This window comes from Myotis nattereri, assembly GCF_964212035.1.
Source record: "Myotis nattereri genome assembly, chromosome: 9".
Lineage (NCBI taxonomy): Eukaryota > Metazoa > Chordata > Mammalia > Chiroptera > Vespertilionidae > Myotis > Myotis nattereri.
Genome location: NC_138084.1, coordinates 43,310,095 through 43,328,962, shown reverse-complemented (window position 1 = coordinate 43,328,962; position 18,868 = coordinate 43,310,095). Strand labels below are relative to the sequence as shown.

The 18,868-nt window shown below is 55.1% G+C and overlaps 1 protein-coding gene across 2 annotated transcripts; it reads right to left on the bottom strand.

The window, feature by feature from the left end:
* Window positions 1-218: 218 nt before the first annotated feature.
* P2RY2 (purinergic receptor P2Y2) lies at window positions 219-17,729 on the bottom strand. 2 transcript variants are annotated; one of them, XM_081100216.1, is made up of 3 exons: window positions 17,281-17,729; window positions 7,156-7,334; window positions 219-1,989 (listed from the first exon to the last, which is right to left on the bottom strand). In XM_081100216.1, exon 3 carries the CDS (start codon window positions 1,983-1,985, stop codon window positions 858-860), a length of 1,128 nt encoding a protein of 375 aa, XP_080956342.1. In that variant the 5' UTR covers window positions 1,986-1,989; window positions 7,156-7,334; window positions 17,281-17,729; the 3' UTR covers window positions 219-857. The 2 variants fall into 2 exon arrangements, with proteins under 2 accessions (XP_080956342.1, XP_080956341.1); XM_081100215.1 differs by having other exon boundaries at window positions 7,156-7,432; window positions 17,281-17,490.
* Between the last annotated feature and the right edge of the window lie 1,139 nt (window positions 17,730-18,868).

The following is an 18,868-nucleotide window of genomic DNA, read 5'->3' as shown; positions in this document are numbered from 1 at the left end:
CTCTGGGCCAGCAGAGCTCGGTACAAAAGCCAGTTAGCTTGAAGGTGGGGCTGACCTGGGGTCTATAGAGGGGACACCTGATATGAGACCACCACGGAGGCAGCTAGTGGGAAGGCAGGTGGCTGATGAGAACAGGTTGGAGAAAGAAGCCTAGTGTGCTTGGTGAGAGCTTCTCAGGCTGCATCCCCATCCTCCAACCACACAATAGGGCACAAGCGCAGCAGACAACAACACTTTTAGTATGAGTAACAGCCTCAAACTGGCTCCCAGCCCATGGGAGCCTCCGGATGGGTTTATGAATCAGTTTCCAGATGTTCATCTCTTGGGCTGCGGGTACTTCTCATTGCTTAGTCCACTGTGGCACCCAGACCTGCCCCAGTTCCCCTGTGGGAAGCTCTGGCTCAGCACTGGCTGCAACCAGGGTCCTCTAGTCAGCCTGGGACCCCACCCTCCCAGGTAGCTCAGGCCCAGAGCCTCTGTGTGACGTTGGTAAGTCACTTGCCTCTCTTGCCCTGTTTCTCTATTTGACTTGGTTCAGCAGGGCTCTAGCCTAGGTCCCTTGGCAGGCACGGCCACCTATTTTTGTGGGTGAGTCAGGCCCGGAACCCTTTCGTTCTTGAAACCTTATTCCCCAATTGACACATACAAATGGTGATGGGGCTGTGGGGTACTGTTGAGCTTGCTGGACCACAATGTCTGGAGCCCCTGCTGAGTGACAGAGTGTGGGGTCATGGCTCCCTTGACCATCCAGCATGAGTCATGATGATCCATATCTGGGGAGACCACCTCATTTGAGCAAGTCATAGCCCCTACAGAGTCCCCGATACAAGCTTGCACAGGCCGGAGGGGTTTAGGCCTTATAGCCTGATGTCTTTAGTGTTCCCACCACCAGCCAACGGGGACTGCCTGCTGGAGTTCTCACTGCTGGCCGACCCGTCTTCTGTCTTGGGGTCAGTTCTATGAAACTTGCGCAGGTCCAGCCTGCGGCTAGCCTGGGCAGTAGGAGTGGGATTCGTGGGTGGCTTGGAGTCCCGGGCAAAGCGCACAAGCCTCTGCCCAGCCAGGAAGTAGAGCACGGGGTCAAGGCAACTGTTGGCACTGGCCAGCGGCCGGGTGATCTTGTAAGCCATGTTGATGGCGTTGAGGGTGTGGCAGCTGAGGTCCAGCGAGCGGAAGGAGTAGTAGAGGGTTCGGGTGACGTGGAAAGGCAGGAAGCAGAGGGCGAAAACCGCCAGGACCACGGCGATGGTGCGCACGGACTTGCGCTTGGCGCGCGGCAGGCCGCCCGCGGTGCCGTAGGCCGGCTTGAGCAGCCGCCGCGCCATGAGCACGTAGCAGACCAGGATGGTGGCGAAGGGCACCACGAAGAGCAGGCCCAGCATGACTGAGATGTAGACCAAGAAGTGGCCGAAGAGACTAGGGGCCGAGGTGTCGTGGCAGGTGATGCGGTTGCCGCGTGTGCTGGTGGTGACGAAATAGAGCACGGGCGCTTGGCAGGCCAGCACCAGCACCCACACGGCGGCCGCCACCCGCCGGGCGTAGCGCGCCCGGCCCCAGCGCAGCGAGCGCAGCGGGCGCAGGACCCCCAGGCAGCGGTGCACGCTGATGCAGGTGAGGAAGAGGATGCTGCAGTAAAGGTTGGTGTAGAAGAGGAACCGCACCAGCTTGCAGAGCACCGTGCTGAAGGGCCAGTGGTCGCCGCGGGCGTAGTAATAGACCAGCAGCGGCAGGGAGGCCGCGTACAGCGCGTCGGACACCGCCAGGTGGAACATGTAGGTGGTGGAGGCGTTCCATGTCTTGAGGCGGCAGAGGAAGATGTAGAGCACGGCGACGTTCAGACACAGCCCGAGCACGCACACCACGCCGTAGGACACGGGCAGCAGCACGTACTTGAAGTCCTCGTTGAAGCGGCACTTGTAGCCCAGCTCATCCCCATACCACGTGTCATTGCTGGTGCCGTTCCAGAGGCCCGCGCCTGCGGCCATTGCCCTGAAGGAAAGGGGGCGGGGTGGGGAGAACAGCCATCAGGGTTTTGTCCAGGGCTCATCGAAGAGGCCTGACACACCCACCTGACCAGGGATACGAGGGACCTCAAGTATTAAGCAGATTCCTTTGGTTAAGATCTGCCCAACCACGTTCAAGGCCTTCTGACCTGGCTTCCTGGACCCAGAACCTCAGAACCCTGGAACCTCCCAGAGGGCCCAGAACCTCAGAACCCTGGAACCTCCCAGAGGACCCAGAATCTCAGAACCCTGGAACCTCCCAGAGGGCCCAGAACCTCAGAACCCTGGAACCTCCCAGAGGGCCCAGAACCTCAAAAATGCATGAGAATGCATGAGATCCATAAATATCAGGATCATACAATTCTACAACTTGAGAACAGATGTAGGCAAACTACACACTAAAGGTCAAATCCAGCTCAATAAAGCTTTATTGGAATACAGCATATCCATCTGTTTACAAAGAACTGAACAGTTTCGACAAAGACCATCTGTTCTGCAAAATCTAAAATCCTTACCATCTGGCCTTTTACAAAAACAAAGTTTGGCAACTCTATTCTAGAACCTCAGGAGCACAGCATTCTAGATCTGGGATTCTGAACTCTAGAATCGGAGGATTCCAGAGGGCATAATTTCAGATTCATGGACAGGGGCCTTTGAGGCCTATGGGCTCCACCTCACACCCAGTGCCCCCTGCCTTCTGAAGCGTTTCTGGCCAATGGGCAGCCCATACCTTCCTGGGGGCATCAGAACATTCTTTCCTTTAGCTTATTCTTTGGCTCCCTAGGGAGGTTCTGGCCCGGTGCCTGGTATTTTGGTATTGAGGAAGTATTTCCAAGGGTCTTCCTCTTCAGTCACTCATTCATTCTCTCAGCAAATATTTTTTAGATACTTTCATGTTCTGGCACTTTCTGCATCTGCAAGCTGCTCTCTGGAGTGTGAGTCTACCAGATGGGACAGTGAACCTCCTGAAGATTCCAGAGAAGTCTGGGGTGGGGATGGGAAGTTTGGGGACTTCCTTTGTGAGTCAAATTCAGCTTCCTCCAGGCTTACCCAGCTTTCCTTCCCCACTATCACTATCTTGAGGTTCCCCTACCTTGTCCCTAGTGGGTATATAACACACCCACAGGGCCTGACTGCCCAGTGAGCACCTGGAGAACAAGGTATGCACCTTCCTCCTCTCCCATGTGACCAATAAGATCTCTCACTCATCTGGGAGGTAGGAGACAGATATCCCAGAATGGAAGGTAATGATGTGCCCAAAGGTACCAGAAGGCAGGCTGGAAATCCTAGCAGGAGTCCCTGGTGGATAGTTTGGGACAAACACAAAGAATAACTTTCTAGCCCAGCCAGTGTGGCTCAGTGGTTGAGCATCAATCCATGAACCAAGAGGTCACTCGCTCAATTCCTGGTCAGGGCACATGCCCAGATTGTGGGCTTGATCCCCAGCAGGGGGTGCGCAGGAGGCAGCTGATTGATGATCCTCTCTCATCACTGATGTTTCTATCTCTCTTTCCCTCTCCCTTCCTCTCTCTAAAAATCAATAAAAACGTATTTTTTAAAAAGAATGATTTTCTAACAGTGGATGGGCAGAGGGGGCTGACTTTTTCAAACCATATTACTCTATGTGCTTTATAAATGTCACCTCATTCCGTCCTTACAACATGCTTCTGGGAGCCAATAAAGAGACTGAGACACAAATCATTCAAGGTATTTGACCAAGGTCACAGGCTACAATTCCTATCCAGGAATCTGAAGGTGCTATCAGAGGGAGATAGTGAACTCTCTGCTATGGGGTTGTGCAAGCAGAGTCTTCAGGAAGGCTCGTGTCCTGCGTGTGGGGGTGTGTCTGGGAGGACACAGAGGGCAGATTGTGTGTGAGTCCTTCCTACCCTGATAATCTGGGGCTGTCCAATTCCCTTCATGTTGGAAACTTGGGTCCTGAGAGGCTGGGACTTGGGGATTCTGTCAGGCCAGCGATTTCCACTCCTTTAGACCCTAAGCTTCATGCCCAGCCTGGCCTCTCAGCAGCAGTTCAAGGCCCTTGATGTTGAGGTTAGGGGGGCTGAGGGACACATAGGTGCCTCAGTTTCCCTTATTTCCCAATACTCCACTACCCCCCACCCCAGAGCTTTCCTGTCTCCTGTTGTCAGCAAAGGTGCAACCAGGAGGAAGGGAGCCTATACTGGTGACCTCCCTCCCATGGTCATAGGTTTCTTCCTGAGGGGCCAGAGCAGATCCAGGGTGAGGAGGCAGGGAGAAGCCTTTGTGGTACCAAGTTGAGAGGGAGCAGGGATGGAGGGGCTCTGGAAGGGCTAAACTGCAGGGATCCCTCTTGCCTGGGGCCTGGACTCAGGACCTGGCATTAGAGCATTTCCTGCCTCCCACCCCTGCTCCAAGCAGCCCACTGTCGCCTCCACCTTGCCGTTGGAGCCACTGCATCAATCTCTCTGCCTCCAGCCTCAGTCCTCCCCAATCCAGAGGGGTCTTTGTAAAAGACAAAGTCATTCCCCTGCTTGAAGCCCTCCATGGCTCCTGCCTGCTGTCAGGAGAAAGCCTCTGCCAGCCTCACCAGCCCCAACCATCCTCTGTGACCTACAATTTCCTGAATGTGCCCAACACTTCTCCTCTCTCAGCCTTAGTTCATGTTGCTCCTTCAACCAGGAATCCACTCACACCTTCCATATCTACCTGTTGAAATTGCAACTCTTTATCCTTCAGAGCAGCAAGCCCCAGTGATAACAAAGAACCTGGCCTCTGGAGTCAGACCTCCTAATTCCACTTCTATAAAATGGGGTGATTATTGGAACCCCTGTGAGGATTAAGTGAGTAATCGGCATAAAATGTTTGGAGCAATGCTTGGCACACAGTAGGTATGCTGTGATGTTATGAGCTTCAAGGCTTATCAGCTCGGATGTGGCCTTTTCTTGAAATCTTTGGGATGCTCTCTCAGGCCACTGGTGGAGGAGCAACAGGTCTTGACTGAAGGCAGGTGAGTGTGATGGGCCAGGGGAGTGCTGATGAGCCCGAAGCTAGGGCCAGGCCTGGGACCTCTGAGGGGAGAGATCTGAGAGCTTTTTGGGAGGAAGCCTGGAGAGACTGGCCCAGAGGAAGTCTGGATGGAGCTGGGCAGGAGAGAGAGGCAGTCAAGAGGCCCGGCTCAGGGGTTGGGAGGAGGAGCAGGAGAGGGGAGAGGAGGGATTCAGTGTCAGACATTGTAAGTGTGGGGAGCCCTGAAGGGGTATGGTGGGATATGGGCATGGGTGAAGGCTGGGGCCATCAGATCTGACACTTTGGGAGATGGGCTGGGAGTTGCTGGCTCGCAGAAGCTGCAGGAGGAGTGCGGAGGCCCAAGCATGAGGCTGAGGGCCTGTAGAAGGGCCACCAGCTTGGGGTGTCCAGCCCTGCCACAGAAACTCAGTGACATCCAGCATTTCCTGCCCTCCTGAGACTCAGACCTCTCATGGGCCGAATTCCCTGGCCTTGGAGAACTGCGGCCATAAAACCTCCCTCATGAGGTCCTCTTCCCACTGGAGGTAGGGAGAGTGGTCCCTCCAGGACACCCCGTCCCACCTCTGCACTGCTGCTTTAGCTCCAGCCCCAAGGCAGGTGTCTCCTCAGAGTCGGGCCAACATCCCATTGCTCTGCACAATGCTCTTGCTAATCACTGTGGTGGAATCTCTGACACTAATGAGAGGGGTGGAGACTTCCTTAAGTTTCCAGTGAACCTAGGGAGCTGCCTTTTCCACCTGCTCTAAGATATCCCGGCCTCCTCCCTCCCAGGACAGCTGGGGATTCCATTGCCATGGCCCCCATCCAGACTGACTCTGCCCACCCCCTCCCTCCGCAGGCTGGTTCACCAGCCTGTGATTACACCTTTCCTGCCTCCCCAGCCTTTGCTTACGGAGATAGCCAAGTCCCCAGCCCTGTCTTCAGCCTTTTCTGAACTCCGGTGCCCTTGGGGCCTCACTCCCTGCTCTCTTGGGACTGGCTTCTGCCTAACTTTGTCTAACACCACTCACCAGTCCCTCCGTGTCCAGTTCTGGCTGGCCCTGCCCTGAAGAGCTCCTAGTCTGGAGGGTGCTATGAGCCGTGCAAGTGCCCTACCAGGCTTCCTTGCCTTTGTGCGTGCTGTTCTTTCTGTCTGGAAACCCACCCACATTGCACTCCATCCTGCCCATCCCTCAAGGTTCTTTTCAAATGTCACCCCATCTCTGAAGCTGTCCTCCTAACACTACCCCCAGGCATTCCTCATAGCCTGTTAGTAATTTGTCCATCCACCTTCTACCGCAACACATTCCAGGTACTCCCAGAGGACTGGGACTATCTGATTCTTTTCTCTGTCCCTACCCAGCAAGAGGCCTGATTTAACACGTTAAGCGCCCAGCCTGTTTTGTCTTCCGGACAGAAAGTATAGTGTCAGTCACCGATGACTGACATGGGGCTTAACGTGTTAAAGCAGGTATATAACATGAATGAGATAATGAATGAATGAATGATTAAAGCACAAAAGGCTATGGGAGCCCAGAGGAGGATGACTCTCCTTTCCCTTATTCCTCTGAGAGCCCCCCAGAGGACAATGTCACTTAAAGATTTCTTGGCTGCTGACCCTGGGTGGCGAGGAGTCAACCCAGCTCTCCTGGGGCCCAGCCCACCTAAGGTTCCTGGACTGTCTCTCTTTCAAGAGGTGCAGAGAAGGCCCTGCCCTTCTCTGGACAGAGGGAGGGTAACTGGACCCAGATATTCTGGAGCTGGGTCAGCGTCTGAGCTAACCACATTCTTCTATTTCATCCACCTCTGGCTCAGATCCTAGGCCCGCCCGGGTCAGGAGCTCCTGACCCCGGAGCCCCATCCCCTCACTTTGTAAAGGTCAAGCCTGGGATGAGCAGCCTCCACCAGCATCTCAGTTTTATTCCCCGCCCTCATTCCTCAGCAGATACTGCCACTGAGCTCTTTGTTCAAGGTCACACTGCCAGGAACTGGAAAAATTGGGCTTAATACCCAGGGCTCTTCTGGCTCCAAAGCCTGCATTTATCACAGCCTGGGATGAGGGAGCAGGCAGGGATCCCTTTGATCTACCCCCGGTTCAGTGTATACACACACATGCACACACCTGCCCCAAACGCCAGTGGACCCCGCCCTCGCACGTTCGTACCTGACCGGCCCCTGCTCTTGCTGTCAGGATGCTCAGTGCCCGCTCAGGTTCCTCACTCATGAATGCACAGGCTTGGACAGGGCTGCAGGGAACTCTGCAGGAAACAGGAAAAACAGGTCCCCCGCCTGGGGCCGCACCCAGCTTCCAGCATTTCTCAGGGTAGGCAGTGTTGTGGGCTCCTGAGACACAGGGAGGTGGAGACAGTGTGGGCTCTGGATCATGGGAAGCCAGCCAGGCCAAGCCCTCCAGGGGCCACCTGCTCTGCTCCAACCTTGGCCTGAAAGAGGCAGAGAGGTGACCTGGTGTGCTGGTCCCAGTAGGGGTCTCCTCTACCCACCAGCCATCCACTCTCAGCTTACAGGCTCCAGGCATGGCTGTTCCCAGGCTCCTTCCCCAGGAGCCCCCTTTCACAGGAAGGTGGCTCTGCCAGAGAAGGTCTCCCCGTGTCCTTCAGAGCTGAGCTGAGCCTCTGAAGCCCCTTTCCTTGATTTTGGAAACAGTCAATACCCTCCTTGCCCGGTATACACTTGACAGTACTTCAGCAACGCAGTTTTGCTCAAGCTGAGTCTCTATCTGGAATATCCCTTTTCCCTCTAATCATTCCTCCCTAGGTGTTGTAAACACACATGGACATTCACAGGCATGGACACACCTAGATACACAGCTACACAGAGATGTATACAATCACACTGAGATGGACACGAAGTGCACACACACAGTCCTAGTCAGAGCCTGAAATAGCCTTTAGAAATCAGTGTGCCAAACTCCCATTTGACAGAAGACATGGAGACTCAAGGCCTCACAGTAAGTCGGCGACGCAGGCAAGATCAGAAGCCAGGCCTTCTGGGCTCTGGCCCTGGTTTTTGTCTTGCCTGGGAGCCCCTCACACACACCAGGCACAGGGCTGCAGTGAGGGTGTGGTTACCTAGTAGACCGTCTGTGTGGACAGGTCCCAGCATCCATCAGAATCTCAGACACATCACAGGGGGGAAAGAACATCCCTTTTCTGTCGCTTTCATGTCTCCACAATGGGGAAGTGGGGCTCGAGATAGCCGAGGCCAGGTCCCCAGGCTGGGGTGCAGCACGAGCGTGGCGGAAAGTGGAGAGAGGAGATGGGAGGCTGCAGGAATAGGACGGGAGCAAAGGCACTGGGAAATAACCCTGGGCACTGTGTTCCTAGTGGGCCCTGCCCCAGGATCCCAGGCTGACCTGGGCCAGTGGGCAGGTAGCTATGTGTCAATCTGCTCTGGAGTCTAGTGACAAGATGAAAGAACTTCACCTTTTCACCCGACTCCGCCCAGGGTCACACCCTGTCTTCTCAGGCGAGGCCTTCACGCAACAGACTCAGGCGGAGAACAACTCTTTCTCAAAGCCACCCTCCGATTTCTGAGAAGGGTCTCCACCATCCATCTTTCCAGGCTTCAAACCTCTAATATGCCCTTGACAACCTCTCTCTGTCCCACCCATGTGAAAACCATCACTCACCAGCTCCTGTCAGTTCAACCAGTACAGTGACTCAGGGATGGCATTTCCCCCACCTCGTGGCCTTAGGCCTGCATTTCTCCTCCACATTGTACCAACCCGCTCTCTGGTTCCCTTGCCTCTGCTCCTGCCCTCCTGGCCATCTTTTGTACGGCAGTCACAGGTCTTCTTAAAACATGAACCTGACCATATACTGTGGAGCTCAGGACCCTTCCATGGCTCCCTATTACCCTGACTATGCCCAAGCGCCTGAGCCTGACACTCCAGGCCCTGCCAACCCTCCAGACCAGTGGTCGCCAACTGGTGGTCTGCAGACCACTGGTGGTCCGTGAGGTCCAAAAGGTTCGCGAACGCTGCTCCAGACAGCCCACCCTCTCTGCCTCCGCCCTCATCTTCCTGTGCCAAGCACAGCAGAAGCAGTCTCATGGTCTATCTTTGCTCAGGAACACATCCCTTAACTTCTAACAGTAATATAACCAGAGAGGAGTGCTTTCTCTGCCAAGTTCCATCTTTGGTGGCTTCACAGATCCCTTCTCATTTAATCCAGAGGAGCTTAGAGAAGCAGAACAACCTTTCCAAGGTCACAAAGCTAGCAAATGGCAGAGCAGCCTGGTCTGTCTGACTTGAGGAGCTGTGCCCCTGACCACCACCTCCTTCCCTCCAAGGCCTAGGTTCTCCCCTCCAGGAAGCTCCCTGACTAGCCCTCAGTGAGCCCCATGGCTCTGCTTTCCTGGTCGGTTCTCCACCACAGGGAATGCCCTACATGCAGGGCCCAGGATCTACTCTTCCTGGCACTTTCTAGGTGTGAAGCAGCCATGATGGTTTTTGTACCCATCTCACAATAACTAAGGCCAGAAAGTGCCAAGCCAAACATGCAGAATACCTGCCCCACTGACTTGGCTCTGCCTCTACCCACCCTGGGTCCCAGGCCAGTGCACCCAAGGCCGGGAGGAAGGGCTAGGCAGTTCCCAGGCCAGCTGAGGAATTTCCAGGGTGGTTAGAAGACATTCCAGCTCTTCCACTAGGGTGGCTGTGGAATGTACCCGCTCGCCCACCCACCTAGCTGGCCCTGTCCAGACTGGAAGGGGATTGTGACCCATCACCACTCGGGAAACCTCTGCTGCCTGCTTCTGCTGTGAAGGGAAGCAGAAGACCTGGGCCTGGAATATCACTGAGGGACAGGGGAGGGCCCCAGGCAGGTGGAAAATCCCAGTTCTGTCATTCTCAGCTGTGGGACCTGGACAAGTCTCCTCTCCACAACTGAAGTCTCAATCCCTTGCCATCTAAGGACAGTATCTTAGGAAGACAAGAGGGGCAGGAAACCCACAGGAATTTGGGGCACAGTAGCAAGGTCACAGATCAAGTTTCCCACACTGAAGGCCACCCTCAGGGCCCCCCAGCAGGAACTTGATCCCACCACATTTCTTCACTCACTCACCCTTTTACAGAGGTTGTCACGTTGATGCCTGTCCCTGTATAAGGCTCTTGGGATTCTAAGGTGGGTCACTGTCAAGGTTGGCGAAGAAGGGGTAGGTAGCACATGGGAGAAGACCCAGAAATAGGTAATGACAACTCAGGGAGATCGGGGCTGAAGAAAGCAGAGGCAACAGGGCTAAACCAGATAAGAGGACCCCTAATGGGAATGGGGAGGTGGTCAAGGAAGGCTTCCTGGAGGAGAGGACGCCTGACCTGTATTTTGGAAGGGGTCAGGTGAGCGAAGAGAGAAGAAAAGCAGAATGAGCAAAAACCAGGGCAATAGATCACACAGTATGTTTGGGGAACTGTTAGTCATCTCTGTGGATTGAGGGGAGAAGAGAGGACAAGGCTGGGTTAAAAGACAGGGAGCATCTTGGAAGTCATTCTCTGTCCCCTCCCAAATCTCACCCACAGAGCTGAAGACCAGTGGGCCCCAGCCTTGCCTGGAGTGCTTTCTACACCAGAAGCACTGGACTCACCTGGGGAAGTAGCTGAGGGGGTAACCTCAGATGTTATCGACAGGTGCAGTTGCAAAGTAAAACCTCTGCAGCCTCTCCAGGAAGCCCTTGTGCTCTGCAGCCCCCCTGGAGGCACTCACCCTCTTGGGAGCCCTTAGAATCTTGGCTGTGGGAGCCACATGTTGGGTTTGAGCTCAGAGCCTCTGAGTGTGTGGGTCTCAGATCAGCCTGTCTGGTCCTCCCACCTCAGATCAGGTAACTGAGACTCCTTAAGAGTAAGGGCCTTCCTCAAGGTCTGGTGTGCTAATTCTAGTATTTTCAGTGTGGAGTTGAGCACCTCCACCCTCACCCCAGGGCAGGACTCCAAACTACCTGTCCTACTACCCCTGGCCTGGCACGGTCCAGACCAGCCCCACCCAGCACAGGCTATAGAGATGCACTGCTAAGCTGAACTAGTTCAGAACCACAAGGCCCTGGACTTCACATCAACCTATCACAATCCAGATGCCTCCAGCCAGACTCAAGCGGCAAGAACCCTGGGTGCAGGCTCCAGCTTGGAACTGCCCATGCTGTCAATCTCGGTCAAATTGTTTTCCCTCTCTGAGTCTTGTGTTCTTCAGTGGTCAATTGGGGACAGTCACCACTACACAAGACAGCTCACGAGAAATGACAGGTGGGTGACCCACGTGGCTAACAAGTCATGCTCTGTCCTGCTGTGAGGGCTGCATCTCCTGTCATGGCAGAGACACTGAAACACTTCTCAGCAGGGGGCCCTCCTAGGTGATCCAGCAGAGGGGCCGTGGTCAGGACAGTCAGGGAAAGTTCCTGGAAAGGGCTGTGATCAGGTATGAAGAGAAGCAGAAAGAGTCCAGATTGGAAGGAAAAAGGGAGAATGGAGGACCCAAAGAAGAAAAAGGGACAAAGCTGTAGAATAGGATACAAGTGAGTCTGTGATCCTGAGACTGTCTCATTCTGAGTGCTTCCAGGATTCTGGGTTCATTGGTACTTACAGTCCAATTGCAAGAGTCTCTGGTTCTTGGAGTAAATGCTAAATGTTTCTTTAATTCTGTTACTTGTTTCTCTTGAGATTCTCAGAACCGCAGCAGTCTGGACCCTCAGAACAACATAATCATAAGTCATTTTCCCAGGAGCCAAAGTCTCAGCAAACACCTGCCAATGCCCACATGGGCCTGACCTCAGAGGGACCCTACAAATCCAGACTCAGATCAGACTCAGTCAAGCCCTTGAAGAGCTCCAGTCTGAATGGGAAGAAAGCCACAGACATGGATCAAGTCTACTTGGGTGATCAAGTCATGACCAAAGGAAGCCCAGGGGCCATGGAGCTCATAGAACCCCTAATGAGCCTGGTAAGGTGGCCAGGAAGAGCTTCCCAGAGGAGGGGTGATTTGAGCTGGGTCCTGATAGATGATTAGGAGTTTGTTAGGTGGATATAGACATAGGAGAGCATTGAAGGCAGAAGGAAGAGCAGGTACAAAGACTCAGTGGTGTGATAGTGTGGACTGTTTGCCTAAAGCCAGGGGTCATGTGAGGCTGGAGGGACAGGTGGCACAGAATGTGTATGTGTGAGGGGGAGGGCTGCAGGACTCACATGGAATGCCAGGCTGAAGAACTTGGCCTCTATCCTGAGGACAATGGGAAGCCATGGCAGGGCTTAAGCAGGGAAGGACATGGTCTGAGTTGACTTTTGTAGAGATAGTGCCACATGGAAGGTGGTTAGGAGGGGGGAGACTCCCCCAACACAGGGGGAGAGGGGAGGGTCATGTGGGCCCCAAGAAGTCTGAGGGAGGCCCTTCTCCCATGCTCCAGGGCCCAGGCAGTGTCATTGTCAATACAGTAACAGTGACAGGGTACCAGGATAGAGGGCCGAGGAGGAAGTAGTTGCCCAAAAGGGCCCAGGCTGCCCACTCTCACAGCAGGAACTCTAGTTATTCATCCTGAAGCAGAAATGACTCAGGGCTAAGATATGCTGAGGCGAGGGAGTGGAGGAACTCCTCTGCTCAGGAACCAACTGTAGCTCTCCATGGAGCAAGGCCCTCCTCTTCCACTATACGCCCACTTTCACCTGGTCATTCATTTCCCAAACACCTACTGGCATCTCTTTTAGCCCAACCTGTGTGGCATGATGTGGACATAGAGGGAAAGCAGGCCTGGCCTGGCCAAGTCCTGCAACTGATCTCTCGGATGAGTACAGAGGTCAGGATGGGCCCCCACACCGGCCTCCCTACCGTCAGGCCTGAATGGCTGGGAGGCCAGGCCTGAGATCACAAAGGCAGCCCAAGAAGAAGATGTCGGCCAACGGGCACGCTAGACAGGTCCACAGAAGGCAGTTCAGGGAGAGGAACGATTTCATTAGGGGCACCTCTATCTCCTCTCACCAGATCAACAAGGCTTCCCTAGTCCTGAGGGCAGGCCTGAATGGGCATTAGATTATCAGCAACTGGGTAATCAGGCCGCAGCACGACCTGAAGACAGGTTTTCAGGGCATGATTCAAACTTCCTTCAGCCTGAAAGCCGGAGGGCCGGGCTGCATCTAGATGGGGCTTCTGTCTTGAATGGGGAGATCTAAGCTGGGGCAGGTAGGCAGGAGCCCAGCTTTTACCTTGGTGTTGTGACCTTGTTTCCTGAGCCCCTATTTGCTCATTTGCAAAATGGAGATAGTAATTCCTCCCTAACAGGGGTGGTGGAGGGACATTTATAAGCTAGTCCTAGTGAGCAGAGGTGGCACCGGCAGAGGAGGGCAGTCAACAGTTAAAATTCCCCAAACAGTTAACGTGATCCCTTGCTATTGCACCTATTTTCTGTTATTGTCTTCAAGATGCCTTTCAGTCTGTGAGTATCACACTTCTTCCCTGTGCATTGCAGCTTACAAAGCCCTTTCTTGACCACTATCTTAAGAATCCTCACAGCACCCTAGCATTTGAAGAGGTAAGGATCATTGGCAGCCATTTATGAGGATCTCCCACTATGATCCTCCAACCCATTTGGCCAGACCTCAAGACAGCCCAAGGCAGGAAAGAGAGAAGAGTGACAAGCTGTCCATGCCAGGGCCTCCCCACGCACAAATTCTCAGCACAGGGCCTTACCGGTTCTAGCCTCCTTTTAGAGACTGGCGAGGTAGGAATTGCCCCAAGGTCACCCGGCAAGTTGGGGGCAGAGCTGGGATGTGATCAATCACTCACTGGTCCCCTGGCTCCCTAAGGGGGAGGGAAAGTCCTAAGTGTCCTCAAATTCCTCAGCAGAAGCATCTGAGGGGTCAGGGAAGTGTTTAAACAAGGGGGTAAGGGCTCATAGCTGAAACAATGCCTGGATGATTCCGGTATCAATATCTCAAATGCCCTGACCTCCATGCACTTAGCACTACTCAATCCATTCTCCACCCTGCAGCCAGAGAGCTTTCTGAAATGTGCTCTGAACACGAATCTCTCCTGCTCATAAACCTTCCATGGCTCCCTATAGCCTTCAGATGAAATCCAAGTTTTCAGCCCGTTTACTCTGGGCCCAGTAGTGCCCCAGGACACACCGTTCTGATATCCTGTGCCACCCACTCTGACGACCTAGTTCTGGTTTCCCCTTCTTTGTACTGACATAGAGCTCCACTGTAGAAGGCCTTCATTGGGGAAGCTGGGGCCAGGGCAGAGGATAGGCGCTGCTGTTGCTTTCTCCGTTCAGTTCAGCCCTGTGCAGGGTGCTGGCAACACAGAAATAAGCCCCGTTCCTGCCCTCCAGGAGGCCTCAGACCTGGGGATTGGAAAGGAGACAGACAGAGGCCATGATAGTCCAAGTGAGAGCAGGGCTGTCAGCACTGGGACTGCAAGATCCCAGAAGAACCTAAACTAACTGGGGGATCAAGGAGGGCTTCCCGGAGGAGGAGACATCTGAACTGGCCAAACTGAGGAAGAGGAGAGGAGGGAGGCATTTCAAGCAGTGAGCTGAGCATACACAGTGATCCAGAGGCAAGGAACTGCCCAGTATGTGTAGCAGACTCCATGCAGTTACTAGCGGGTGAAAAGTCAGGTGGGAGAGGGGGCTAGAGAGGCTGGCAAGGATCGGTTCTTGGAGGCCTTGAGTCCCAGGCTGAGGGGTTCAGGCTGGGTCCTGTGGAAGTTTAGCTCAGAGAACTGTTGGGATTTGGGTTTCAGGAAGTTCCCTCTAGGTCCTAGAGCAGTGATGGCGAACCTATGACACGCGTGCCAGAGGTGACACGCAAACTCATTTTTTTGGTTGATGTTACTTTGTTAAATGGCATTTAAATATATAAAATAAATATCAAAAATATGTCTTTGTTTTACTATGGTTGCAAAGATAAAAAAATTTCTATATGTGACACGGCACCAGAGTTAAGTTAGGGTTTTTCAAAATGCTGACACGCGGAGCTCAAAGGGTTCACCATCACTGTCCTAGAGTCTAGGAACCGATCCCACCCCCAAGCTGTGATCCTGTCCAAGAAGACATTGGTGCTGAACGGGACCCACACACCAGCTCCTCAAGAGCCCTCCAGTTCCCCATCGTTGTTATTTCCCTTTCGCAGGTGAGGCCATGAGGCTCGGAGTAGGAACATGCCTTGCCCAGGTCACACAGCGGCTAAGGCAGGATAGGAATCGAGATCTCTGATTCTCGGGGAGCTTTTGTGGGCTCTGTCTGCTCAAAGAATCTCCTTCCCAACCACTCCTACCCACTGAGATAACTGAGACTTTACTGGGGCCTCACCCTGGCCCTCAAAAGCTCCCCATTATCCCAGCCAACATCCAAAACACACCGGGTACCTAAGGCTGTGGCCCCACGGATACCGAACGGAACAGTTCTAGCCCCTAGCCCACAGCCGGGCTTGGTCCTTAGTCTGGCGCCAAGGGTCCCAAACCTGCACCCTCGTTGGGGAATAGAGGGAGGGCACTGCCTTTTCCCAGACAGACCCTTCCTGCAGCACCCCCGGCCAGATTAACAGTCCCCTGACAGCGGCTTAACTGTCCTTTCAGGCCACTGCCCCAATCACCCATACCCCGCCCCCCCAAGTCCTACCGACGCCCAGGCGGGGGCGGGCCACCCAGAGTGCCCCGGAATGAGCCGGCCTCTACGGGTTCGTGGGTCTCCAGCTGCCCCCCGGGCGCCCACTCCAGAGCGCGCGTGTACACACACACACACACACACACACACACACACACGCACACGTTCTACAAGTTCAGCTATTGACACTGCAGGGGCGCACGCTCTCACTCACCAACACACAGACGCTCCCAAATACGAGGACGCACACTCACGGGGTGTCCGTCCACATTCCCCGTGATCAGTGCTCCAGTGGACACAGAGTTCGACTCCCGACCGCCAGCGCGCGCACACCGGCTCGCAGCCGAGCCGCACTCGGACGGCCAGGCAGGCGCGCGGCTCTGCGTTCCCAGCGCTCCGTCCGCACCGCCGCCTCCCGGCCGCACCCGCCTCCCGCTCCCGCCTCCGGCCCCGCCAGGCGGCCCGCCCCTCACCTCCGCAGGTGCTGGTCCGCCAGCCGCTGGGCGGCCGCCGCTCCCCGGTGCCCGCCGCTCCCCGGTGCCCGCCGCTCCCCGGTGCCCGCCGCTCCCCGGTGCCCGCGCCGCGTCCTGCCGCCGCTGCCGCAGGGACCCACGTGCCGGGAGGCCCCACCCGCCCCGTGTGGCTCCAGCACCGGCTGGGTCAGGCGGGGGCGAACGGACTCTGGACAGACTCTGGAACCGCCCCGCCCCGTCCTGACTGACACCCAGCCACCGGCTTAGGGACGCCGCCGAGCGATTCGGCCAGGGGGTCAACGCATCTGCCACGGGTGCTGCGTGGGGAGGGGAGGGGCGGGCGGCCACAGTCCTGCTGCCTGGCTGAGGTTGTCAGCGACGCTAAAGTTTTGCAAAGTTTGTCTAGTGCGTGTGTGGCTCCTGTCGCTGCCCACCGCGAGACCTGGCCAGGAACCCGTGCCCTCTCCTCCCGGTCCTGCTTAAAGCACCACACAGAGAGCTCTCCTCCCTGGCGTGAGGCCCAGCCGGGGAGGCGAGGTGGGCGCTCCTCGCGGCCTCAGGGAGGGAATCCCGGCATCCAGGGTCCTGCTAGTCTCCAGCTCCAGAGAGGGGGGCGGGAGCCTCCTCTATGCTCCCTTTGCTTAATCTCGTTCAGAGTCATTAGAAAGATCAACCAAAGGACTTGTATGCATGCACATAAGCCTAACTAATGGACACAGACAACAGGGGGGTGAGGGCATGAGTTGGGGAGGTGGTTATGGTGGGATAAGGACATATATGTAATACCTTAATCAATAAAGAAATTTCCTGAACACCCCCATCTTTTTGGTCCCCCATCTTTGAGCTGCTTCCCATGAGCTGCCTTCTCAGACTACTCCAGCCAAACATGCATCACTCCCTGCTCTGCCCTTAACCCTACTCTGATGGCTTTCCACGGATCAAGGACCCTCTCCTCCACTGTGATCTCCGGGAGAGGCGGGACCAGGTATGCCTCCTCCTGCTGCGGTCCCAGCGGTCCCAGGAATTGCTGAGCATGCGACTGGATGAATGAATGAGTAATGAATGTCCCCCCCCCCCCTCCCCCACTCATTCTGATCTAGGTGCCAGGACAGTAGGTTGTGGCTCAGCTTTAGCACTAACTCTGGGAGGCCTTGACCCTGTTCCAGTCCCTCTCAGGGCCCACTTCTCTGTGAAATAGAAGCAATCACACTCACCCTCCTGCCAACAAGTGTCCATCCGTTGGGGCTTTGGACGGTCAGGGTCTGGACAAGTGCACAGTCGTCCTTTCTGTAGCCTAGGAGCTTGCTCAGGGCCCCGGGGCCATGGGTCCTGCTGGGTTCCACATCAGCTGACGGGCACCCGGCTGCAGGCTCCAGGAGGCGCCCAGGAAGGGTGCTGGCTGAAGCTGTGCCAAGAGCAGGAGTGGAATGGACACACCGCCCTGGGCAGCTGAGCCGCCTCTGCAGTGCTCGGAGTCCTACGCCTGGAAGACACAAAGGCCTCTTGTCCAGCCTCCTCCTCCTATTGTCCACGCTGATCCGTGCAGCTTTAGGGAACTAGGAGTCCCTGTGGCCCCTATTGATCGAGCCTGGGCCTTAGGGTCCCAGTGTGGGGAAGTCTCCCTGGGCACCGGAGGCCCAATCAACCTCCCTCTGTTTTCTCCCTTCAGATTTCTACTGTAACTGCTATATAGGCCGAGAGAAAAAAATTCCTCCGATACCACATTGTGGACCCAGGACTCTGCTCAGCCTCCAGCTGATTGGAGAGTGGAGAGCCCAGAGTCCTGCTCCTGCTCTGGCTCATCTGTTACTTTATAGTCAAAGAAACTGCATCCCTGAGACACACAGTGTCTGAGCTACCACAACAGGAGGCTGAGTGAGGCCTGAGGAGCAGAGGAAAGGGACTTGGCCTGGAACCCCACGGCCTTAACTTCAGGTTAGAGCAGGGGTGGGCAAACGTTTTGACTCGAGGGCCACAATGGGTTCTTAAACTGGACCGGAGGGCCGGAACAAAAGCATGGATGGAGTGTTTGTGTGAACTAATATAAATTCAAAGTAAACATCATTACATAAAAGGGTACGGTCTTTTTTTTTAGTTTTATTCATTTCAAACGGGCCGGGTCCGGCCCGCGGGCCGTAGTTTGCCCACGGCTGGGTTAGAGTCTCTTCTGGGAGCCTCAGTTTCCTCTTCTGCAAATGGTAATAATAACCCCTTTCTCACTGCCCATCTAAAGTTCTTTTTTCAGGGTTTCTTCCATTGTCCTGAGCTGCCAGGGTTCGAGGGTTAATACTCCTTCTAATGAGGGGCTGAAAGTCTGTCTCCGGACAACTTCCCCAGACACTTGATCTGGGCTTTGGAGATCAAGTCCAGGCTCCGAACCCTTCACTGAGTTCCCCTTACTTGGGGCTGCCTGAGGAGCCCCCATCCCACTTCAACCTGAGTGAGCACCTTTGCTTTTATCTTTGTATTTATTTATACTTTCTGGTAAGAGCTTGTTGAAAAAATATAGGACTTTTCATAGCTGAAAGATTTTAGACCCATTGACCCAACCAGGAAATCGGGGCCCAGTGAGCCCCACAGTGAACCCAAACAAGGCCCCATCTGGAAGGGTAGACTAACATCCAGGGAGCCTCCCTACAACCAAGCAGCCGAGGCAGGCTAGTGGTGAAGGCCAAGTCACCGAATGGTCCCCAGGAGCAGGCGAATGGAGCGATGGGGGGATGGGGGGGGGCGGGGGGAGGGACAAGGAGGGTCCCATTAGCAGGAGCAGATTAGGGTACAGAAGGGCAACCCAGGATCGCT

Bases quoted from the DNA above. Each gene is read 5' to 3' on its own strand.
- P2RY2 (XM_081100216.1), bottom strand. From the start codon at position 1,985: ATGGCCGCAGGCGCGGGCCTCTGGAACGGCACCAGCAATGACACGTGG.